We start from the raw sequence: 24604 nt of genomic DNA, 5'->3' as shown, positions 1-24604 counted from the left end.
TTCGAGTCAATCGGTCGAAAGATGACCGTAACCCTAACCCTAGCCCCATAACCCTAACCCTAGCCCCATAACCCTAACCCTAACCCTAGCGTCAGCCTTAAGCCAGCCTCATGAAACATTGTCCCTCTCACTAAAATATTCACCAAAAATACAAATTCCACCCGAATCCAATGGGGACTGCTGTGTCTCGTTCAGCCAGTATAGGGCCACATCTGGGAGAAATTTCGAGTCAATCGGTCCAAAGACCTGGAAGTTATTGAAAAAATCGGCAGACGTTTTCATAAAAAAGGCGACTTTTTTCATTAAAATATTCACCAAAAATACAAATTCCACCCGAATCCAATGGGGACTGCTATGTCTCGTTCAGCCAGTATAGGGCCACATCTGGGAGAAATTTCGAGTCAATCGGTCCAAAGACCTGGAAGCTATTGAAAAAATCGGCCGACGTTTTCATAAAAAAGGCGACTTTTTTCATTAAAATATTCACCAAAAATACAAATTCCACCCGAATCCAATGGGGACTGCTGTGTCTCGTTCAGCCAGTATAGGGCCACATCTGGGAGAAATTTCGAGTCAATCGGTCCAAAGACCTGGAAGCTATTTAAAAAATCGGCCGACGTTTTCATGAAAAAGGCGACTTTTTTCATTAAAATATTCACCAAAAATACAAATTCCACCCGAATCCAATTGGGACTGCTGTGTCTCGTTCAGCCAGTATAGGGCCACATCTGGGAGAAATTTCGAGTCAATCGGTCCAAAGACCTGGAAGCTATTGAAAAAATCGGCAGACGTTTTCATAAAAAAGGCGACTTTTTTCATTAAAATATTCACCAAAAATACAAATTCCACCCGAATCCAATGGGGACTGCTATGTCTCGTTCAGCCAGTATAGGGCCACATCTGGGAGAAATTTCGAGTCAATCGGTCCAAAGACCTGGAAGCTATTGAAAAAATCGGCCGACGTTTTCATAAAAAAGGCGACTTTTTTCATTAAAATATTCACCAAAAATACAAATTCCACCCGAATCCAATGGGGCCTGCTGTGTCTCGTTCAGCCAGTATAGGGCCACATCTGGGAGAAATTTCGAGTCAATCGGTCCAAAGACCTGGAAGCTATTTAAAAAATCGGCCGACGTTTTCATGAAAAAGGCGACTTTTTTCATTAAAATATTCACCAAAAATACAAATTCTACCCGAATCCAATGGGGACTGCTGTGTCTCGTTCAGCCAGTATAGGGCCACATCTGGGAGAAATTTCGAGTCAACCGGTCCAAAGACCTGGAAGCTATTGAAAAAATCGGCCGACGTTTTCATAAAAAAGGCGACTTTTTTCATTAAAATATTCACCAAAAATACAAATTCCACCCGAATCCAATGGGGACTGCTGTGTCTCGTTCAGCCAGTATAGGGCCACATCTGGGAGAAATTTCGAGTCAATCGGTCCAAAGACCTGGAAGCTATTGAAAAAATCGGCCGACGTTTTCATAAAAAAGGCGACTTTTTTCATTAAAATATTCACCAAAAATACAAATTCCACCCGAATCCAATGGGGACTGCTGTGTCTCGTTCAGCCAGTATAGGGCCACATCTGGGAGAAATTTCGAGTCAATCGGTCCAAAGACCTGGAAGCTATTGAAAAAATCGGCCGACGTTTTCATGAAAAAGGCAACTTTTTTCATTAAAATATTCACCAAAAATACAAATTTCACTAAAATCCAATAAAAACTGCTGGCCTTTCTTTCGCCAGTATGGAGAACATTTGTGTTCAATTTCGAGTCAATCGGTCGAAAGATGACCGTAACCCTAACCCTAGCCCCATAACCCTAACCCTAACCCTAACCCTAGCCTCAGCCTTAAGCCAGCCTCATGAAACATTGTCCCTCTCACTAAAATATTCACCAAAAATACAAATTCCACCCGAATCCAATGGGGACTGCTGTGTCTCATTCAGCCAGTATAGGGCCACATCTTGGAGAAATTTCGAGTCAATCGGTCCAAAGACCTGGAAGCTATTGAAAAAATCGGCCGACGTTTTCATAAAAAAGGCGACTTTTTTCATTAAAATATTCACCAAAAATACAAATTCCACCCGAATCCAATGGGGACTGCTGTGTCTCGTTCAGCCAGTATAGGGCCACATCTGGGAGAAATTTCGAGTCAATCGGTCCAAAGACCTGGAAGCTATTGAAAAAATCGGCCGACGTTTTCATGAAAAAGGCAACTTTTTTCATTAAAATATTCACCAAAAATACAAATTTCACTAAAATCCAATAAAAACTGCTGGCCTTTCTTTCACCAGTATGGAGAACATTTGTCTTCAATTTCGAGTCAATTGGTCGAAAGACGACCGTAACCCTAACCCTAGACCCATAACCCTAACCCTAGCCCCATAACCCTAACCCTAGCCCTAACCCGTTTTTATTGGATTTTAGTGAAATTTGTATTTTTGGTGAATATTTTAGTGAGAGGGACAATGTTTCATGAGGCTGGCTTAAGGCTGGGGTTAGGGTTAGGGTTATGTCTTCGACACTGGCCGAAAGAAGAAACAGCAGTTTTTATTGGATTCCGGTGGAATTTGTATTTTTGGTGAATATTTTAAAGAAAAGTCGGCATTTTGTCAAAATGTCTTGTTAGACTGGTTGGATGAGAAACACCTGTTTTAATTGGATCTTAGTGGAATTTCTATTTTCGACTCATTGAAAACTGAAAAAACAAGCCGCTGTCTTCATCAAAAACAAAACTCCCAGATAAATCCAATAAAAAGTGGTGTGTCTCATTCAACCAATATAGGAAAACATTTCTGCATTGAATGTGAGTCAATTGGTCAAATGACTTGGAAGCTATTGAAAAATCAAGCTGATGTTTTCATAAAAAAATCAAAAAAAAATTAAAAAATAAAAATTTTCTCTAAAAAATCAATTAAATTTTCCCATAAAATGAAAGCTATTGAAAAGAAACCGCTGAATTTTCATGATAAATATTCATGTATCTGTGTAAATCAACACACATCTGTGTATTTGTGTAAATCAAACAAACAATTGCATAATTTATTGATGGTCCCTAAGTAGCCTCCAGCACAGGGAGGGGAAGTTCTGCGAGGTGAGCTAACCGCCTGATAACACTGGGTGAAACTGAGTAAGACTTGCTGCTGGGTGTCCCCGGAGTGAATGTCTGTTGAATATTCAACCTGAAACTAATTTCACCTTGGTCTTGTCAGACAAATTAAGAAAGTATTCTTGAATACAGTTAAACTGCTCAAACTATATCTACTAGAATTGAGTCACACCCCAGTATTGTAACAATTATGTGATTATTGTTGAAAAAACCTTACGCTTTCATTCTTGATTCAGTTATTGAGACTATGATTACTCACTTAAAGCATTGTTCATACTGTAGATGTAGGCAACAACATGGAAAAATGAATGGGATGGTTTTCAGTCCTTTAAGCCTGATGCAGGAATTTTAACCCCAGCCCTCTGAAACCATAAATACCACTGATATAGGACATTACCTCAAATAACTATCGTTAAACAAAGTTACAGAACACAGGCCATTGCTGGTACTGTGCTGTAGTACAGGTAGTGGTGATGCTGTAATAGGTCACTGCCTTATCAGTGACAACAAACACTGGTGGTATCTCATATGGACACCTCACCAAGGTCAATGAGATAAGCTATCAACCATACGTATTCAACAGAAAAAAAGTGAAACATTTTTCTTGGCACAAAAATAAACATTTGCTACACCTACTGGATGTTGGAACAAAGCCAGTAAGTGTCAGTTAAAAAAAATGGCCCTGTTCACAACTGACATGTTGACTTGTTGTAATGGTGAAACCACATGTGCAATGAATACCATTAAGGATGGCTTTTAAAGTGCCACAAAAAGCCACGCAAGTGAGTGTCATGGCCAAGAAAGCTGGCAGTGTTTAAATGTCTTGTGTCTATGTTTTATGGTTTCCTGTTTTATTTTGACATTCTACTCTCGTTTCAGGTAACTTGCCTTTCCCCTTGTGTTTTTCCCACCAGTCTGATTGTCTTCCCTGCCCTGATTGTTTCCACCTGTCCACCTGTTCACCTGTTCCACCCTGTGTATATATGGTCTGCGTCTCCCTTTGTCTGTGTGCCAGTGAACCAGCTCCATGCCATCATTGCGTCAAGAATTGTCAGCCTTTGATCCATGCCCGTCTTGTCAGGTTTTGTACTTTTGTTTGCTACTTTGTCAAGCCTTTGGTTTTGTTAGTAGATTTCCTGTTTATTAGCTGTCTTAGTGACTTTTTTCCTCCTTGTGAGTGATTTTCTGTTGAACTTTTATAGTGATCTTTTTCCTCCTTGTTTTAATAAACATTACAGTTGTATTAGGGCTGGGCAATATAAAGATATCATATCGTTATCGTGATATGAGACTATATATTGTCTTAGATTTTGGATATCATTGCTGCATTGAAGTAAAGTGATGTAATTTTCTGAACCTACTAGACTGTTCAACTTGTTCTAATACTTGTCTTTACCCACTTAGTCATTATATCTACATTATTGATGATTATTTCTCAAAAATATCATTGTGTTAATATTTTGTGAAAGAACCAATTGTCACCAATGTTGTCCGAACAGAGAAGGTATTTCAGTCTCCCAGTTGTAGCATTAATGAAGCTCTTTTGAGGAGGTTTAAAAATATTGAGATATATGTTGTATACATGCCATATCGCCCAGCCCTTAGTTTGTATTGTACTATAATGATTTGTCCTGGCTCACTTACACCGATCAGCCACAACATTAAAACCACTGACAGGTGACGTAAATAGCATCGATCATCTCATCACAATGCGATGTTCTGCTGGGAAACCTTGGGTGCTGGCATTCATGTAAATGCCACTTGACACGCACCACCCATCCAAACACTGCATCACAACAACACTACCTGATGGCAGTGGCCCCCCCAACGCAAACACTGCTCAGGAACAGCTCGAGGAACACAATAAAAGGCCCAAGGTGTTGACCGGGCCTCCAAATTCCCCAGATCCAAATCTGATCAAGCATCTATAAGATGTGCTGGAGCAGGTCTGATCCACGGAGGCCCCACCCCCCAACATACAGGACCCAGAGGATCCACTATAAAACACCCTGGTGCCAGACACCACAGATTACCCTCAGAGGTCTTAAGTCCATGTCTTGACAGGTCAGAGCTGTTTTGGCTGCACAAGGGGAACCTTCACAATATTAGGCAGGCGGTCATAATGTTATGCCTGATTGGTGTATTTGTCCAAGCAGAGGAATGTTTAGCACTATGTAAGTCAAATGGCCTTTACTCTATATGGCTTGTGGAAGAATGTCATCTAAATGTCCATGTAGTGCATATTTCTGTTTTGATTAAATATGCGCTTTTACTTAAGTCAATGTTTTCCAGATTCAGCTGCTTCTGGTTCACTGCCTAGAGCGAATCTTTTAAAAGTAAACATGCCCTGACGTGTTTGTGGAATGTAACTAAGTCAGTTTTACTCTGAAAGGTAAAAATTGTGCCTTTTACCCCACTACATTTGTTTGACAGCTATAATTACTGGCTGCTTTTCAGATTACAATTCTCAGCTCTCTCCTGTGTAGTGAAAACCATTTATATGCAAAAGTCTTGATTTTGAATGTTGTGATAAACAGAAAGATTAAATTGTTCCTTTATGAGTTGAGAGAATTATCCTATTTCGAAATGAACTATTAAAAAAACATCTTGGATTAGCTGGAAAATGTATTTTCACACAGCTGAAAACAGGGCTATTTTTTTTTTAGACATGTATGGTTAAAACTAAAACATATGATGACCTTGTAGAACATGATGCACAGCTGTAGATAAAATCTAACAGTATGAAAAGAAGTTAAAAGTAGCACAACTTTAAACATCTACAGCAGTAATATGCAGCCTACACATTATTGCTGCAGTAAAACACACTCAGGTACCATTTTACTGCACAATGAGTATATTTACTATAACTATATCTAGCTAGTGGTGTTTCCAGACTTTTTAGATGGGGGTGGTGAAAGTGGATCACTGACTTTTGCAGTGTTGGCATTAAGTACAAGCACGCCCACACATTTGTTTACCATTTCTGTTTCCACCACTCACTTTTACTTTAATTACTAGTATTAAAGTAAAACATTCAACATCATATTTGTCAAACTAATTTGAACTTTTTGTTTTGTTTTGTTTCCACATGTCCAAAATAAATTTGCATTCATTACAATGTACACTGCAGTTTCTTACATTACTGTGTTTAAAATTTTATTTGAAAGATTTAATAGACCTACCAATCACAACACAACAGGCACCTTAAAACAAAGCTTCAATGCTTTATTCTTTAAAAAGAGAAAGTAAAATAGAAGTTGTACCTTCAAAGGTGGCTATATACAAAGGAAACAATGAACATTCAAAAATAAAGACACAGTATCAAGTATCAATAAAATTAAAATAAATAAGCCTGTGTGGACAAAATATCATTTTTTGACAAAATTCAAATCAGAATCAGAATTCCTTTATTTGTCCCACAAACTGGAAAATGTCCTTGTCACAGCAGCCAAAGGACAGTAATATTACAATAAACAATAATAATAGTAGTGAAAAGAAACAATATAATAAAAATGATCTCTCAAATCTGTTAAGTATGCCACAGTGAAATGCCACAGAAGCCCTCTGTCTCTTGCGATGCGGTCCGAGGTGTGCTGGGCATTAAAAACAGTTAAATTGACCTGTTCTTGTGTTGTTTTTAAAAATGTTTCATGAAGGAAGGTCAATACAGTTGGTTCACACTAAGTCCCGCCTCTGACCACGCAGACGGCCAATCATAGGTCACAATGAATCAATGGCACCTTGGGTGTCCAATCAGACTTCAGAGGTGGTCCGCGGTACCGACCACCCCCCCCCCCCCCCCCTTGGTTACACCCCTGCATCTAGCAGATGATGAAGGTGATGATGCAGGACTTTTATTTTGTAGAATAGCTGGATATTTTAATAGTTATTCTTAAACTAACGACACATATTTCTTGTGTGTGTGTGTGTGTGTGTGTGTGTGTGTGTGTGTGTGTGTGTGTGTGTGTGTGTGTGTGTGTGTGTGAGACAGAGAGAGAGAGAGAGAGGAAAAAGAGTGCACGCGCGCGTTACGTATGGGGAATAGGATACAGTTCCTTCATCACAACATAACCTCAAATATTATTACTCTCTTGTAATTTGATGAATGAAACACATTGATTGCGTTAAATGTGTTTAAATGTATCCCAGCGGACTGTTTGTTTGTTTGTTTGTTGTTTTGGCCTTTTGTTTTGAAAGGCCGCCCGGTTTCGTTTTCGCGTCCTGGCTCTTCTACACGCGTCCGATGGCGTGCGCTGCGCCCCTGCTCGCGCACTGTACGTGACGTCAAACCAGCATGGCGGTCAAGGTGACTTCGGCATCGCTCTCGTAGCGATTTTCAAACCTCTATTTGCGCATATCTGCATGTCTTCCGCTCGCTTTTCTCGCGCGGGACTTGTGCCAGACGGGCTGTGCGGTGCTGTCCGGGCAGGGCGCCTCGGATGCGGCCGTGAGGCTGAGGCTGTGGCTGTAGCATCACTGGGCTAGCCGCCGCCCGGCTGGCCTTGATGAGACATCCACAACCTCAAAGTTAGCGAGATAATGCTACACAGCTATCGGACTGCTAACGCTGCTGTGATAAGAAACCAGCGGCTCTAGCTGAAGTCGCATCTTTCCGCAGCGTCTGTCTCTGTCGATTTGCTCTCGTCCTCTCGTTGTTTTTTTTTTAGCCGGTTCAGATCTTAACATGTCATTGCCACGGTTTGTGTCCTCTTCCTGTGTGTGTGTGTGTGTGGTTTGTGCTTGCTAGCCGGCTACCCAGTTGTAACCTTACTTTGAGCTAGTGTTCAGGTTTAGCTTCTGGTTTGGTCGATTGTTTAGGTTAGCTGCCTAAACTTGTTCAACGCGATGTTTTGTGTCGGGGTGTAGTCGTGAAGCCTCGCTGTAGGTTATTTCATGTCGCAGCTGGTTGTTTCTCCTTCACAGCAGTTGGTGTTTCAAGGAGACTTGAGCCCCCAAAGTAGTTTGCTTGTTTTGCTTCATATTGCGTCAAGCTACGTGTGTTTTGCTCATGTGAACACGGCACCTTCGCATCATAATGTTGTTTTTACTGTGCATTGTTTTAGGTGCAATCTACCAAACGTGGGGACCCGAGTGAGCTGAAAGCAATCTTCCAGAAGGTAAGGTTTGATTTCATCCTAACACACAATCAGATTTCAAGTGTTTTCTTTAGCAAAGCTCAGTGTTACACATAATATATCTTCTACACATCCATGTAAACAGCTGGTTGTAGAAAGCAGCTCGCCCAGACTGTCTTCACTTGGTGAATGAGCTTGTAAGTTTGTCATGGGGTTTGAGTTACAGCATTAGCCACAGTTAAAGGTCCAGCACAGGCTGCTGTCGTTGCATTAAAAACACAAATGACTGTAACTGAATGGCTTGATGGTGAACGTGTACATCAGTTCACCTCACGTTTATTGTTGAAGCTTTACATGATTGTGGTCAATGCTCGTTGACTCGGCAGCAGCTGTTGTAAATGGGAGAGGTTGTGTTTAAGTGTTTAACATTTGCTTTTCTCTGTCTCTGCCTTGATCGTCATGTCGTGTAGAGGGAATGGGTTGGTCTGGTTTACAGGAAATATGAGCATATTGTCTTTTTATAAGTCAGGATAGCTCAGTAGGTAGAGCGTCAGACATTTAATCCGGTTCAAAGTCCCGGTTCAGGCTGAATTGTCAGTTTTTGGAGAGAGGATGCAAAAGCAGTACGGTCCTTTTATGACCATGAGATGTGCATGAGTGACTGCAATGAGAAGGGATTTGGTTAACCTTCACCTTGCTCCTCTGTCTTCTCGCGTGGTGACCGAGTGGCCCACTGTGTGATTGTCGTGTGGGCCAGCAGTTGTCGCTACACTGATATGCATAGGTCAGATAGCTTAGAAACTAAAACCATAAACATCAGTGCATGTGTGCATGCTCATACTTGCTTAAGTATGTGCTGGTGTCATTCTGCTATGTCACTCCTACACTGCAGGACCAGTGACCTTGGTTGTTCAGGTGCAGCATGAATCCCCAGCACAGCGAGGAAACTTTGTTTAACAGAGTTGCTTTTTTTATTGTTGTTTATCGTATTATTTGTTGTTTCTCTCCTCAGTTTGCCAGTGTAGCGGACAAGGATGGAGAGAGGTTCATGACCCCAGGAGACTTTGTCCAGAGGTATCTAGGACTACACACGCAGATCCACCACAACCCCAAAACTGTACAGCTCATTGCTGCTGTGGCCGACACCACTAAGGACGGGTACGTACTGAAACAGAAATGATATACACACACAATTACACGCTGCTTATCATCACTAATTGACAGTTTATTGAGCCATGTCTGATCAGTACTCACAGTTATAGCCACTTTCAGATAAGATAAAACTTCCAGTGTCACCAATTTCCCTGACTGCTTGCTTATGAGGCAGTGTTTATTTTAGGAGCTATTCTAGTTTTAGTCAAAGAAAGGTCGTATTTTTTTGTTGAATTTGAGTCAATATATCTGCTTCGTGTTTGCAGATTTCTTCTTCAAACATTCCAGACAAGTCTAACAGGCTTTTGTGTAGGTTTTACCTACAAATACTACCATTGCAATCACACTTGTGCTGAAACAATTAGCTGATTACTATGCCTACCTGGCCTTAGAGCTAAGAAAACATACACAGATATCTTACAAATAAATTGCTGTGTAACGTAGAAACAACAGTTTGACTAGATAGTAACTGCAATGCAATGTTCAGAGCCGCCATAATGTTTTTCTGGTGAGCACAAGTGAAAATGGATTGAGCATAAATACAAGCTGCTGGTCCAAATATATGAATAAATAAAAATGCAGGCTATAAATGTTACAGTTGCGACATGTAATGCTCATTTAGACACAATGTTTCACTACAACAGCAGGACAGACGGACATGCCTCCCTCACAAGCTTTGAAGGTGATGTTAGAACATTAACCCAGCCAACATTAGCCTGAAGCAAGTTTCATTCAGTCATTATTTTGTGACGGCAACCAGAAAACTTTTTCCCTGAGTAAAACTGGCTTCCAGCCAGGCTGAGCAGGCAAGGTTGACACAGCCAACTTCCCAGTTGCACTGACTTGACATTAATAAATATCGGCTCAGTTAATATTAGAATGGACAATGCAACTGTTCCTATAAGCAATACTGAATGCTCTGATCTTGGCTTCCCTCCAAAGTCTTCCATGTGTTTAACACTATATCTTTTTCCCCTCTTCCACCACATGCACACCAACAACTGCAGGCTGATCTCGTTCCAGGAGTTTCTTGCATTTGAATCAGTGTTGTGTGCACCTGACGCTCTCTTCATAGTAGCCTTCCAGCTGTTTGACAAGACTGGAACTGGAGCCATTTCGTTCGGTACAACCCACATTTCTGTATTTTTGCATGAATGACAATATAAATATAGCACTGTACATCTTTGAAGGAAGTCCTGTAGATTTGTTTGTGTGTTGCGTCATCAGAGCGGTGCAGTGCGCAGAAAGAATTTGCTAATATGACATAGTTAACCAGATTACTCCACGTCTAAGTCATTACACATGGATCGACTTACATAACCACTCATGCGCTGTTTCATTCCAACTTGAGCTTTCTTTCTTATGTCAACACACAAAGCTTTATGTTACGTCATTCATCATGTCAGGAAGTTTGATTATTGATCCTTTTTTTTTTTGTATTTGTGCTGCAGAGAATGTGCGGGACATCTTCAGCCAGACTACAGTGCACCACCACATTCCCTTCAACTGGGACTGCGAGTTCATCCGCCTGCACTTCGGGCACGACGGCAAGAAAGACCTCAGCTACCTCGAGTTCACCCAGTTCCTGCAGGTACGTCGGTTATTTACAGACGCCCTCTGATCAGTGTTAAGTTTCTCACTTCGTCTTTTAGTTGACTATATTTACACTCAGCATTCTGGTGTCATGTGTTTTTTTTTTTTTGGTTTTTTTTTAGGAGCTGCAGTTGGAGCATGCACGCCAGGCATTCGCCCAAAAGGACAAAGGGAAGAATGGCGTCATCTCTGCCATGGACTTCAGTGACATTATGGCCACCATCAGACACCATGTGCTCACACCGTTTGTGGAGGAGAACCTTGTCTCAGTGAGTGTTTTTGTGTGCGAGGAGAGCTAACTGACAGAACAATTTGTCACCACAGAGAATATTCAGATCTAATAGATGAGTGTTATTTTCAGATAAGCTCTGATGGTCCAAAAATAATTTTCATAGCTGGAAGCTCCCTCATTTCAGTTCGTACTAGGCTGTGACATCTCCCACTCTTTGGAGTAGCAAATTGTTAATAATTCAAGTCAAACTGGGGCAAAAAGTTTTTCATGTGGCCCAGAAAATGCTAAACAATACGTATATTTTGATCACTTACAAGTGCCAATATAACTCACTCTGAGCTGTGGGGTTATGAAAATGTACACACTCAACAGAGGTAAATCCTCATCCGCTTCCAGTCTGGGGTTATTAGCCTTACAGGACAATACTGGCCACTTTCACCTTGGGCCTTTCTAATTTGAATAATCTTTTAAGCTTTGCTCAGGCTCTGCCAAGCGTTCTCTTGTGTTAGGCTTTTCTGCACATTCTTACTATAATTTCTGACACTTCTTGACAGGGCTAAACAGTGACAGTGGTTTTATCCTGATTTCCCTGAGATTCTAGTAATACACATGGTTGTAGCCGTATACTGTTTTCTAGGTATATTTGGACTGAGATTTTCTGAGACAGTCATCTTACCATGAAAATCTCATACCATTGCATGCCAACATACAGTTAGATATCCTGCATCGTAGGATTGGCATTAGAGGAATACATTTTGTGTGCCGTTGACATCTTTTTGGAACATATATTTCCTGTCAGAGTTTTGTAATTTAGTTTATTTATCATAAAATTAAGGAAAAGTCAATGAAGATCTTTCTCTTATTCAAATTTCTGCCGATAGTGCACCTTTTAATATAAAAAAGACAAACTTAATTTTGGTCAGATCAGTACCAGACATCCTCTGCTTTTCTCTTCCAGGCTGCAGGTGGCAGCACCTCACACATGGTCAGCTTCTCGTACTTCAATGCCTTCAACTCCCTCCTGAACAACATGGAGCTGATCCGCAAGATCTACAGCACACTGGCCGGCACGCGGAAGGACACGCTCGTCACCAAAGGTGCTGGGATTGTTACATTACCACGATTTTGTATCTTTCAGCTAAAATGCTTCACGAGTGTGTCATACATGTCAGTGCTACTATAAAAGGTAATTTTCTTTTATCTCTTTCTCGCTGCAGAGGAGTTTGTTCATGCTGCCAACAAGTTCGGTCAAATCACTCCAATGGAAATCGACATCCTGTACCAGCTGTCAGGCCTGCACTCCCCCTCTGGGTAAACACTCACACTGCAACTCGGTTAAATCCTGTGATAGTCAGTGTGGCCCAAATCCTTTAATTCACCTCAGTTTTATTTATGGATATTTAGTAGAAAATATAATGACCTGTGCGAAGACAGTGATGGAAAATAATGGGGAAATTAACATCTGTGTTTTAGGCGCCTGAATTTTAGTGACATTGAGAGGATAGCTCCACTAGAGGAAGCATGTCTGCCCTATCACCTGGCTGAAACCCAAAAACAGGTAGGATGCTTGTGGCAGTCTGTGTGTGCAACTCCTTATCCTTAAACAAATCAGAAAATATGCTATATAGCACGTTCTATACTGAAACCATGAAAGAAGGATTTTTTCTCTTGCATGGGAAACAGAAATTTTCGTAACTGTAAACAGTTTTCTTCATGTTAACTCACCGTATTCCCATGTGTGATTTCCTTTCAGACTCATGGGGACTCTTCCAGGCCTGTGTATCTCCAGGTTGCAGAGTCGGCCTACAGGTTCACCCTGGGCTCTATTGCTGGAGGTGAGTTATCCTACTGTACACCCAAAGACAGATGGCTGTCTGAAAATGCAGCAATTACTGATATATCTAATTAAAGGTGTAGTATTTAATCATATTTTTGTGTGTTTGTGTTCACAAAGCTACGGGAGCGACAGCCGTGTACCCCATCGACTTGGTGAAGACTCGTATGCAGAACCAAAGGTCCACGGGATCCTTTGTTGGAGAGCTGATGTACAAGAGCAGCTTTGACTGTGCTAAGAAGGTGCTTCGTTACGAGGGCTTCTTCGGTTTCTATAGAGGTAGGCCAGAAAGGTCTCAAATGGCAGCTGTATAATCACCTGTCTGCACCCACACTGTACTAATGTTATTTTTCCTCACTACCATTCATCCATTTCTTAAACATGTATCTGTTTCAGTTATATTTGCTCAGTTGGAGAATTTTACCTCATGTGCCTAGTTCTCTTTCACCACTGATGTACATTCCCTTTTGATTCCTCCTGTCGTACTCCTGTTTGTTCTGTCATACTAATGAAATGAGAGTCTACTCTTACTCAATCCCCCATGATTCCCCACAGGTCTGGTTCCTCAGCTTATAGGTGTGGCACCTGAGAAGGCTATCAAACTCACAGTAAGTACCTCAGATCATATATACAACACATAATAATCTTCCATCCTCTAGTCGCTTTGCTTGTACACTTGTTACAGTGGTAATAATGGGTTGTTTACACAGGAGTTAACTGCATGTTGACAAAATCACACACAACACATGCACAGTTAAATTAGCTAAATGAAAATCAATGAAAAAGTCTCCACCAGATGAAAAATACAGTAAGAAGAAGCTTAAAATCAATTTAAAAGTAACATTTTACAGGATAAAAGACATCACATTTACCAATTTAGATCAGATTTTAAAAAGGCAGGATAACATCTCAACTCATTGACTGATTTTCAATCTTCCTCTGATTTGTCTTTGGTCTCATGCTTGCTCTGTGTTTGTGTCCAACAGGTGAATGACTTTGTACGAGACAAGTTCACCGACAAAGACAACAATATTCCTTTTCTTGCTGAGGTTCTCTCCGGTGGCTGTGTAAGTGTCAGGTCCATAACACTTTTGTATCCTGCTTAATCTGTTTGTGAATGCATAGAAGAACTCGAGGCTAGATAAAAATGCAGATTTACCACCCTTAGGTAAATGTGCCTCCTTACTTGTATTTTGTGCATGGAGTCTGTTTATCGGTGGTATTAACTTGCTTTGCAGAGTTGACATTGAGAATGACATTACTAACAGTGGACTGCAACCCTGATTGCATCCAGAGTTAAACTGTCATTGTCCAACGCAACATGTTTTGTTTTTCTGTTTTTGTTTTTTTGATAGCGTTGTTCATCCTTACACACTTTGGCCCAGCACACCTTACCATCCGGGGAAATTGCAAAGTAAATGATTGATCAGGATTAAATTTTTTACTATTGACTTGGCTCCCATCCCTCAGCTGTGTACATGTGAGATGCAGAAGCAGTGATTTATTTTCTCTTTGATTTAATTGTGTGAATAAGCTCCTATTTTTCTCATTTATCCAGGCTGGAGGCTCTCAGGTGATCTTTACCAACCCTCTGGAGATTGTGAAGATTCGACTGCAGGTGGCGGGCGAGATCACCACTGGACCTCGAGTGAGCGCAGTCAGCGTGGTCCGTGACCTGGGCTTCTTCGGCCTCTACAAGGTAACTTGTCTTTGATCGAGTATTCATGCACTCTTTCTCTTTGCCTTGCTCTTTCATGGTCTTCTTCCAAGCACTGTCTCATACAACTGTCTGCTCCCTCTGTGTCCAACCAGGGTGCTAAAGCATGTTTCCTGAGAGACATCCCCTTCTCAGCCATCTATTTCCCGGCGTATGCCCACCTCAAGTCCCAGTTTGCTGACGAACAAGGCAGGCTGGGAGCTCTGCAGCTTCTCACTGCTGGAGCGATTGCAGGTAACCTCAGATTATGACCCGATGACAGGCATTAAGAATAACTATAGTAATTATAAAGAAATAGCCAGTCTGCTTGCTGAGGGTCTCATTTGTTTATGTAGGTTCTAGAAACGGATCAATATCAAATTGAAACTGTTTGATAACCAGTTAAAAGTTCCTTTCATGTTTCAGTCATAGACTCCGTTTTTCACAGGGTTGAAGTAACATCTGACTTCCTCCATTTCCCAGGTATCCCTGCTGCCTCCCTCGTGACGCCTGCTGATGTCATCAAGACGCGTCTGCAGGTTGCAGCGAGGGCAGGACAAACCACTTACACTGGAGTCATCGATTGCTTCAGGAAGATCATGAAAGAGGAAGGGTTCAGGGCTTTGTGGAAAGGAGCTGGAGGTGTGTTTGTGTACACCAGCATGCATAGACACGATGCATCTCAGATTGTTTTTGCACGTAAAAAATATTGAATTTTGTCTTCCTCTTTTCTCCAGCTCGTATGTGCCGGTCTTCTCCCCAGTTTGGTGTGACTCTGGTGACTTATGAGCTCTTACAGCGGTGGTTCTACGTTGACTTTGGAGGACAGTAAGTCAATTTTTTTTACTGTAATGAATTTAGACAACTGAAAAGTTAACAGGGAGAGAGGTTGGGGAAGCACATAAGACATTGCACTGGTAGGATTAATGGCCTGTATGGAGGCAGTACCTGTTATTATACCCAGTCTGCTGGACATATCTTAAGGTTTACTTGTCAGTATTTTGTTTGTTTGTAGCTCTTGCCTTCATTTTTTTAATATTGAAATTGGCATTACATCCGTGTAATAACCATTCCCCTCTTTTCTCTCTCCTATCTGCAGTCGTCCGACAGGATCTGAGCCCACATCCAAGACCCGCATCTCTGAGCTTCCTCCCATCAACTCCGACCACCTCGGAGGCTACCGCCTGGCTGCGGCCACCTTTGCCGGGGTGGAGAACAAATTTGGCCTCCACCTCCCTAAATTCAAGTCCTCCGGCGTGGTTTCCATTCATCACCCAGAGCCAGTCACTGCCACGCCATCTCAGGCCTAGTAGAGATCTGAATCTCCATATCACTTTGCCATCCCTCTCCTTCTCTACCAGGAGCCAGACACTTAGATAGATACATAAACGAAACACACACAGTTAAAACACACTCCACACATAGGGGCCATAACAACACCAACCCCTCCCCAGGGTGAAGGTGTGCATCCACTGGTCCCCCGCAGCCAGTGGTGGAGGTGGAGAGCTGGCTGCAGCTGTGGATGTGACCGAGCAGACAGCGTCAGGACCAGAGCGCTGACTGTGTTGTATCTTCAGTGGCTGCTACGCTCCTGCCATCTCCATCTTTTGTGTTCTTTTGTCTGAAAACGGAGCTCCAGGCACCCCTCTCTCTTTCTCTCTCATGAGTAGCTGATATGATTTTTATTCTGTTTTCTGTCTGATACTCAGTGTGAGTAGGACTTCTCTTATTGGACGGCGGGGATAGCAAATATTAGATTGGTCAGCACGGTGTGTGGGTCTTCACTTTTGAATGGTCCTCGCATAGGGGCTATATACTGTACATATTGTATAACTGTACTGAGACAGCACATCGACAGGAAGCAGTGAAGAAAATGTTACAAGACAAAGATCCGTAACATTTGGTCAGTATCATTATATAGCACCTATAATGTTACGGCAACATGGGGCCTTTTGGTCCTGGTCTCTGAGAATCTCTCTTACTGATGTACAGAAATTTTCAATTGAGTGTTTTCTTGATAAAACAAGAATCATGAGCAGAGAATTAGGTATTAATAAATTAAATGTATCTGAATTCAGTCATTGTATTTTATTGAAATAAATCATCCATATGGTTTTAATTTTAACAATATGTCTTTGAGTTTTATTCCAATGGAAAAGTGCAACCATTGACCGTATCAGAAACAGTAACAGGAAAGAATACAGTACAGTTAGTCTATGCAGAATACTGATCTTGTTCAGATTATAACAAATATGGTTGCTACAGTGCATTTTTAAGCTCAGTTTAAATATTTAAAGAGAAAGCATTTGAAGCTGAAGTTTTGTATGGTGAGGTTGGACTGCTGCATCCTGGAAGGAATGGATGGAATTGGATGGAAAAGGAAACTCAAATCATGTTCTGTGATTAAAAACGAGTTTCCAACCTCAGCTTTACATTTCCATTTAAAACTTCATGTAGTTTATTTAATCCTCTTAAAGAGGACAAGTCAGGAAACTGTTGTTTGTTTTACTACTCGTTACACAGATTCAGAGTATAAAAACAATCACCTTTGGTACAGAAAAAAAACATCACTTTTTAACTGTACTAGTGTCAATAAATTCAAGGCAAGTGTAGGAACGGATTTTGCCTGGTACAAAGCTTGTAGTGCTAATTTTAGGAATGTACTACTCAAGCTCTTAGTACAAAGCAGCATTTCTTGAAACAATACACAAAATATTTAAATAAGTGCAACCACCAGAATAAATATTAAATATTGTAGTGGTTAAAATGTAGGAATGACACACCTCTGCACAGGCCAGAGTGAGCACGTGTAAGCGCATAAGCTGTTTTTTCAGTCATCAAATTCAAGTACTGCTGAGGAGAAAGAGGATCCGATAGTGATATGTCAGCTTTTCTCTTTTCGCTCTGCTGACACACTCTTTAGAAGCCACGTGCACAAGTGTGTCCGGAAAAATATTAAAACATGTAAAAACACTCAAATGGTAATAAAAAGGTGCAGGTACAAAGGTTTGCATATTTAAAAAAGAACTGAGTTGGTTGAGGCCTCAGGAGAAGAGCAGTTTCTTGGAGCCCTGAGGATGTTATCAAAGCTAGAAGTTTAGAGTGGACAGACACATCTACATATGCTGAAAAACACATCCCTGTATTCCTCTGTCAGCTGAACTTTCAACCACTTCTGTACGACTACTGCTACACCTGACATTCATTGTTCCTACAGATGTACTCTAAAACTCTTCGAGACACTTTTAAAAACACTTCTAAAACTCGTCTAAAGCTGTCTTTTCTATCCCTTCTAGCTCTGCACGTCTCCTCAGGCCAATTCATGTTGTCGTGGGTGGAAAAGCTGGAAGCCAGTGTCGTGTTGTGTGCTTTAGGTGTGTTGGTGTATGAGCAGGGCTGTCAGTGTGGGGTTTGGAGTATCAGACGTTGGCCAGTTCCTCCGCTTCATCTCGGTTCTCGTTGATCTCATCCAGCGTCCGGACGAAGCGCGTCCACTCGTCAGCCTTGGGCACGCAGATTTGCTGCAGAAAGACAAAGGAGGACACGTCAGACAGCATGTAAAGCAAGAGGTGGAGAGAGTGATGCCAATATCTGAACCAAAATCTTTTGTTTTCAGTTGTATAACTGAGGGCAGCTAAATCTAAAAATCTCATTAAAGCATGATAGCAATATATGGGATGACATCTCACCTCCCCTACTTCGTAGACCTGCACCTGCCCCTCTGAGTCCCCGGTGGCAATCTCTTTGCCAGAGTAAGCCCATCTCACACGGTTCAGCGCTGAAGCCCCGTCCACACACACACTGGCGGTGGGAACCTTAAAAACAAAAAAAAGTTTAAGAAGATGAAGAAAAAAACAAACACCAGCTTACAAAGAGGCAGATTCACAGATGCAGGGGTGCCATTAACTTGTTCATGTGGCAGGTGCCATAATCTTAGGAAATCTAGCTCATGATTTCATTACTTTATTGGCAAGAGTTAGATGAGAAGATTTATACCACATATAACTATTAAATAAGTATTTTACACTTTGTTCTTAAACAGATAACAGAGCCAAGCTCAGTTTCTTCTTGTTTCCAGTCTTTATGCTAAGCTAGGCTAAGCAGCTGCCAGATCCATCAACATATTTAGAGAGAGGTATCAATCTTGTGTAACTCTTAGCTAGAAAGTCAACAATATATATTTCCCAAAATGTCATACTATTCCTTTAAAGGAGACATATCGTGCTCATTCTCAGTTTTATAGTTTTGGTTTGGGTTACTACTAAAATAGGTTTACATGTTTTAATGTTCAAAAAATAGCATGTCTCCTTTAAAGGGTGAAACAAAAGGTCTGTGTATGCACATACTTCTGTATCATTGTTGAGGTTCCACAGGTCCAGGCGTCCAGCTAGGTCCACACATGCAAACAGAGCAGGGTGAGTTGGAGACCACATCGCATCGTGGACGTAGTCACAGCTGTCCTCGAACGAGTACAATGGACGGGTGCTCTGAGCAGAAAAAAACGAGGAAGAAATGGATTAAAGTTAGGAAACATCACTAGCAATGCAACTAAAACTGTGATTGTAACCTTAAATGTGTCACCTTAGTGCTCCAGAGTTTGACAGTCCAGTCAAAAGAGGAGGAGATGAAGAGATGAGAGAAGTCAACAGGTCCTCCAGCACTGTGACAGCTCAGCCCGGTCACCGGACCATGATGGCCCTCAAACACCTCAGTGATTCCCGCCTTACTGTAACACACACGCATGAAAACGACTGTCAGGACAGGACTTTTCCCAAAAAAAAAGATCTGAGGATTGCTCTGAGGACAGAGGTCAAAGAGGACTCACCTGCCGTGGCGACAGGCTGTGTAGACAGAGCCGTCCTCACTCCCCACCACAAAGTTGTTAACGTCAGCCAGAGGAAAGGCCATGGAGGTGACGGCCACCGCTTTGCTCTGTTTGAATACCAGCTCCAGACTGTCCTGCAGGGAAAAGACACGCAGCCTTCAACTCTGACGAAGCAACTGATATTCATGACGGCATCCCTGTTCATCGTCCATACAAGTTCAACGTACCTGCGGCTGGGAAAGCATGTCGAGGCTCCAGGAGCACATTTTGCCATCAGTGGAGATGCTGATCAAGTTGTTGGCGTTTTGGGTTCCTATCACGCTCACACAGTAGACTGGGTGCTGAACGCAGCAGAGGAGGACAAACAGAGGAGTTAGACCTACACAAGACAAAACCCTGTGTGTGTTAACACAAAAGGTGTGTGAGCTCCAGTGCATTACCGTGTGTGCAGCTGCAGACAGAGGGGTTCTCTGAACAGGGGTGCGCTTGTTGCTCCGGTTGTCCCACAAGACAATCTGTCCGGAGTACGTCCCACCCACCACCAGGTTGGGGTGAAACTTTGCAAACCCAACTGACATCACCTCTGACTGGAGGAAGCAAGAATACAATTTATATTTCTGCTTTTGCCTAAATCTTTGTCGTATTAAACTTTTTTTATATTTGTAGGGCTGTGGTCTTGTACCTGGCAGTGGAAGATGTACTCAGGTGTGCCTTTCTTGTACTTCAAGTTCCAGACCAGTGCCACTCCATCGGGCTCATGGGGAGCATCCTCGTTATTGTTATATGAAGCTACCACCAGCTCTGGATACTGAAAGGAAGATGGAGGCCATTTTTAGATGCAGAGAAGAAGCAGTGACACTAAGAGTAAACATAAAGGAAAAAATAGGGCCTATAACGTTAGACAGCAGAGGGTTAAAGCTCCTGTGTCAGCGCTCTGACCCACCTGAGGAGACCAGTCGAGACAGGTGACCACTCTGTTTTTAGTCCAGCGATCATCTGCAAACTGTCTGTACAGAACCAGCTTTGCACCGGCCTGCAAGTCCCTGGAAGGGACCGAAAAGAAAAGTATTATCAACCATGCCTATCCATCTACCTTTCTACAGAACGCAATGTTTTCTTCAGTGCCCTCACCCTTCCTTGTCCTCCAGATCTCTGCCGCTGTAGTCGAAGCAGACGTCCACCTGCTCGGCCAGAGCTCTCTCCACAATTCTGCTGCCTCGCTCGAAAAATGACAAGAACTCCTCCGAGTGCAGAACCTGCAGCTTCTCTTCTTCTGTCAGCTCTTTGGGACCGTCTACACACAGATAATTCAGCATAAGCTCAGGAAAAATGTGCAAGAAAAGATCTTGCTTACCGATAGCATTTTGCTGGAATGACTGAAATCAGCTCAAACTCATTACTTAAGGCAGACAGGAATAAAGAACGGTAGTAAAAGCACAACATTTGAAATTATTTTTTGCCTTACCCTCCTCCTCCTGTTCACCCTGTTCATCTTTCTCGTCCTGGGTGTCCTCTGCTGGTGGGGGAGCAGCGGTCTCCTCATCCTCTTCCTCATCTGGGACACACACACACAGATTTGATTGAGTTTTTATTCAGTTCTGATTCAGCCAGGGTAGAAGAGAAAACAGCTTTGCCTTTGCATTACCTGCTTTTTGATCGATGTGTGTCTGCACCTCGGTGGGTGTCTGTGTTTCTTTGCAGTAGGACACCATTTCCTTTGGCACAAACTCCACCTGGGTCACTTTTGACATGCCCAGCCTCACAGCGCCACGTCTACACACACACACACACACACACACACACACACACACAAGCCATTGTCGAAGTAAGCACACACGTAGTTTTGCAATACAAAGCAAGAACTGAATGCAAATTTGACATGTGGAGACATAAATGATGATATACAGACAAAATACTAACACATTTAGACAAATCTAAGATGAAACCACAAAAACTGAATAAAGCTGGAAGACAAGCTAAAGGAGAGAGGAGGAGCAGTACCCCATGAGCTCAGAGTCGGAGTGGAGTTGCAGAGTAGAGGGGTCAGGATCCCAATGCAATGTCCTTATACAGCCAAACCACCAGACGGTGTTAGTAAGAGAGAGACAGGACAGACAGAAAGGAAGAGGAAAACAAGAGGATGAAAACAAATGCAGAACACGGGCAAAAAGGCGAGACGTTAAAGATGGGAAAGACAGCAAACAGAGAGGAAGAAAGACCGAGAGAGAAGAAGAAGAAGAAGAAGAAGAAGAATTGAGTGCGTGTTAATTGAGAAACGTCAGCGTGCCGGTGAAAAGGCAAAGAGGAGACATGTCAGAATTCATCAAAAATATTTCACGTTAATACACAGACACTTGGGCATGCAAGTACAACAAAACATTAAATTAAAAAGCGACCAATCCCCATCTCTCTCTCTCTGTCTCACACATACACACAGACCTTGGTCCTGCGTTTCCGTCGCCAGAATCTTGGCTTCCTGCATCGCTGCCCACTGATTTGTTGGAGGGAGACATGGGGGCGGGGACTAGGTAGTGAAACAGACACGTATCTTCTGTTACTACCCTCAGGGGCTGAGCTGTGATTGCGTGTGTGTTTGTGGGTGCGATGAATGAGTGAGTGAGTGAGGGAGAGAGTCGGTGAGGGAGGAAGTGAGGTATGGAAGAAGTGTGTTGATGAGTGAGTGAGTGAGTGAGTGAGTGATGCATGCAGTAAGGAGGGGATAAAAACACAAAAGGACAGACAAAGGGGAGAGAAGAGAGAATGAAAATAAATGGCAGGCAAGGTTTAGGTGTCATGCACAACAGTTATATTAAATGTTCAGATATTGTGTGAGGAGGGGGTGGGTGGTGTGGGGGTGTGGTTTGGTGTGGCAGTGACAGAAACCAAGCCAGACAAAAAAGTTAGAGGTGACATTTATAAACACCACAAATCCATCAGGAAAACGACCAGAAAGTGATGGGAGATAAGTGCGGGTGAAAGGTAAACAAAACAGAAGCATGCTGGTTTTACCGTGAGGTATGTCAGGGGTGATGCCGACACTCTGCAGCAGAGCCTCTGCCTCCCTCCTCTTCCTCTCCAGGTCGGAGTCTTCGTGGCGGGCAGAAGAACCGCCGCCCACATCGGCCCCACGCTTCGAGTCTCCCTACAGAGTACAGGGCAGAATAAAAACAAAGCAGCGGCCTGGCAGGTTCTTCAGCGATACATGAAATTGCAGGCATTCAACCTACATCCTTCTTCTTCTTCTCCTCTTCTTTTCTCTTCTTCTCCTCTCGAATTTGAGCGATCCGCTGTTTCTTCCTCTCCAGCTCAGCCTTCAGCTCACTCTTGTCAGACATACTGCAGGAGGAGAGACGTTTAAACCTCGAGTGTTGGCAACAAATACACAAAATGTCCTTGAGCAATACACTGAGTCTCATAAGAAGAGCCATTACTGTTCTGTGATTTAACATGAAGTCTGGGATCCTTAAAGTAAAACATTATTGCAATTATATTATGATTATGTTTTTTTAATTCGCTGTGAGACCATGTGAGCATCCAACAACCAATTTATGAAAAAGGTCCAAGGAAGGAGATAGTTTGGGCTGAGGTTGTCTAATTGCAAAGGCTTCAAAACTACACTGCAGATCTATTTCAGAGCTGAAATCATTAGTTGATGAACTGATTAGTCAACCATCAAAAAATAAACATAAGTACTTTGATAACCGACTAAGTGATAAGCAATTTTTCACGCAAAAGTTACGCACACACACATTTTTCAGCTTCTCAAATGTGACGATGTTCTTGCTTTTCTTTGTCATGTGATGTGATGTGATGGTAGTTTTGGGCTGTATGTTGGATAAATCAGAGCATTTCAGTTTATAGACAAAATGGTTATTGCAGAAGAGATCAGCAGATTATTCAATAATGAAAGAAATGATTGTATAAGAAGGAAGCTTTTTGTTCTTGCTTTCTTTAACCGGGATGACAAAAACACTTTAAAAAGAGTGGGTGCCTGAGTTAGAAAGATACATTTAAGGACATTGAGGTCATTCAATACACATCAGAAGCTCTGCACAGCAACAGAAAATATCTGAGTTGGGGAATTTGTGCTTTGCCTTGTGACTTTTCCAGTATGGAAACCACATCTATCAGCGCTGCAAGATCCAGACAGTGATGTTTGGACTGTGCAGCATCAGGCAGTAGCCCTGGGCCTGTCATCCTGGAAACATGTGAACACCAAGCAGCTGTGGATAACAATGTCCTCTTTATCTGTGTTCTCCATAATGTCAAGGCTAATGATAGAGGTGGGTGTATCATTCCAGAAATAAAAACACTAGCTAAAAGGTAATTATGCCTGCTTCATTATCAATGCTTAACACACATGTTCGTTTATTATCCAGAGTGTTGTAGCTGTAAGTTAATCACGTCAGCATGTACACACATACAAACATTCATATCCAAAGTAATCCTGGCAGATTTGTGTCGTCAGTGTCAATAAGATGATCCAACACCTCTCTGTCAGAAACTAGCCATTGTGTTCATTTCCCCCATTGAGCTTCTTCATTATAATTTCATAATATAGTGAACGCCTCACGTTATGGGTCAAGAATGTGTCAAACATGTTTTATAATCTCATTAACGGCTACATTGTCAGCTTGCTAGCTAGCTAGCTGCGTTAGCATGCTAATCTCCATGGCAGCCGGCGGGCCTGCCGTTATAATAAGCGACTAACGGGAGCATCGCATAACCAACGCCCGACACTGTCCGCTGCGCTGTCCCGCTCACTGACACGGTTAAAAGCCACACGGATATAAAGGCACGGTAATATACCTGATATCAGATGTTAGACTCAAGCAGGCAGGTGACGAGAGAATCCAGTTTTCTTGCGCGTTTAGTGTGAGTAGCAGTGATGATGGTGGAGCCTGATGATGCTGGAAGAAGACAGTAGTTTACTTCACTGCGTCCTTCTTCCTCGGCGGCGGGTCGCACAACCAATGACGTAGAGCATTACCGCCCCCTGCCGGTAGAAACTACACATGTCAGGGATGAATTCCTGTTTTAATGGGTTTTCTTCAGGTATTTGTTGGCAGGAAAGGTGGAAGAT

At 42.3% G+C, this 24604-nt stretch overlaps 2 protein-coding genes across 7 annotated transcripts; one reads left to right on the top strand and one right to left on the bottom strand.

Annotated features, from left to right (window-relative positions):
* Positions 1 to 4122: 4122 nt before the first annotated feature.
* Positions 4123 to 16821, top strand: LOC311267234 (electrogenic aspartate/glutamate antiporter SLC25A12, mitochondrial-like). 3 transcript variants are annotated; one of them, XM_084370175.1, is made up of 18 exons: positions 4123 to 4195; positions 8178 to 8231; positions 9202 to 9347; positions 10349 to 10464; positions 10793 to 10932; positions 11057 to 11203; positions 12125 to 12263; positions 12384 to 12477; positions 12640 to 12724; positions 12920 to 13001; positions 13121 to 13279; positions 13556 to 13608; positions 13987 to 14067; positions 14559 to 14699; positions 14813 to 14951; positions 15180 to 15338; positions 15434 to 15524; positions 15796 to 16821. In XM_084370175.1, the coding sequence occupies exons 1-18, from the start codon at positions 4142 to 4144 to the stop codon at positions 16004 to 16006; spliced, it is 2091 nt and encodes a 696-aa protein (XP_084226301.1). In that variant the 5' UTR covers positions 4123 to 4141; the 3' UTR covers positions 16007 to 16821. The 3 variants fall into 3 exon arrangements, with proteins under 3 accessions (XP_084226301.1, XP_084226302.1, XP_084226303.1); XM_084370176.1 differs by lacking the exon at positions 4123 to 4195 and adding an exon at positions 7349 to 7420; XM_084370177.1 differs by lacking the exon at positions 4123 to 4195 and adding an exon at positions 7470 to 7812.
* Positions 16766 to 24473, bottom strand: LOC311267235 (dynein, cytoplasmic 1, intermediate chain 2a-like). Of its 4 annotated transcripts, none has more exons than XM_084370178.1 (17): positions 24331 to 24473; positions 22749 to 22857; positions 22531 to 22663; positions 21961 to 22096; positions 21523 to 21585; positions 21167 to 21294; positions 20987 to 21076; positions 20653 to 20815; positions 20465 to 20564; positions 20204 to 20329; positions 19962 to 20108; positions 19749 to 19862; positions 19522 to 19655; positions 19278 to 19422; positions 19043 to 19183; positions 18386 to 18511; positions 16766 to 18217 (listed from the first exon to the last, which is right to left on the bottom strand). In XM_084370178.1, exons 2-17 carry the CDS (start codon positions 22854 to 22856, stop codon positions 18116 to 18118), a joined length of 1956 nt encoding a protein of 651 aa, XP_084226304.1. In that variant the 5' UTR covers position 22857; positions 24331 to 24473; the 3' UTR covers positions 16766 to 18115. The 4 variants fall into 4 exon arrangements, with proteins under 4 accessions (XP_084226304.1, XP_084226305.1, XP_084226306.1 ...); XM_084370179.1 differs by having other exon boundaries at positions 21961 to 22045; XM_084370180.1 differs by lacking the exon at positions 21523 to 21585 and having other exon boundaries at positions 24331 to 24472.
* Between the last annotated feature and the right edge of the window lie 131 nt (positions 24474 to 24604).

The sequence above is a fragment of the Pagrus pagrus genome (genome assembly GCF_965226575.1).
Source record: "Pagrus pagrus genome assembly, chromosome: 12".
NCBI lineage: Eukaryota > Metazoa > Chordata > Actinopteri > Spariformes > Sparidae > Pagrus > Pagrus pagrus.
The sequence above is the reverse complement of the archived record's forward strand: the minus strand, read 5'-3'. Positions and strand labels throughout refer to the sequence as shown.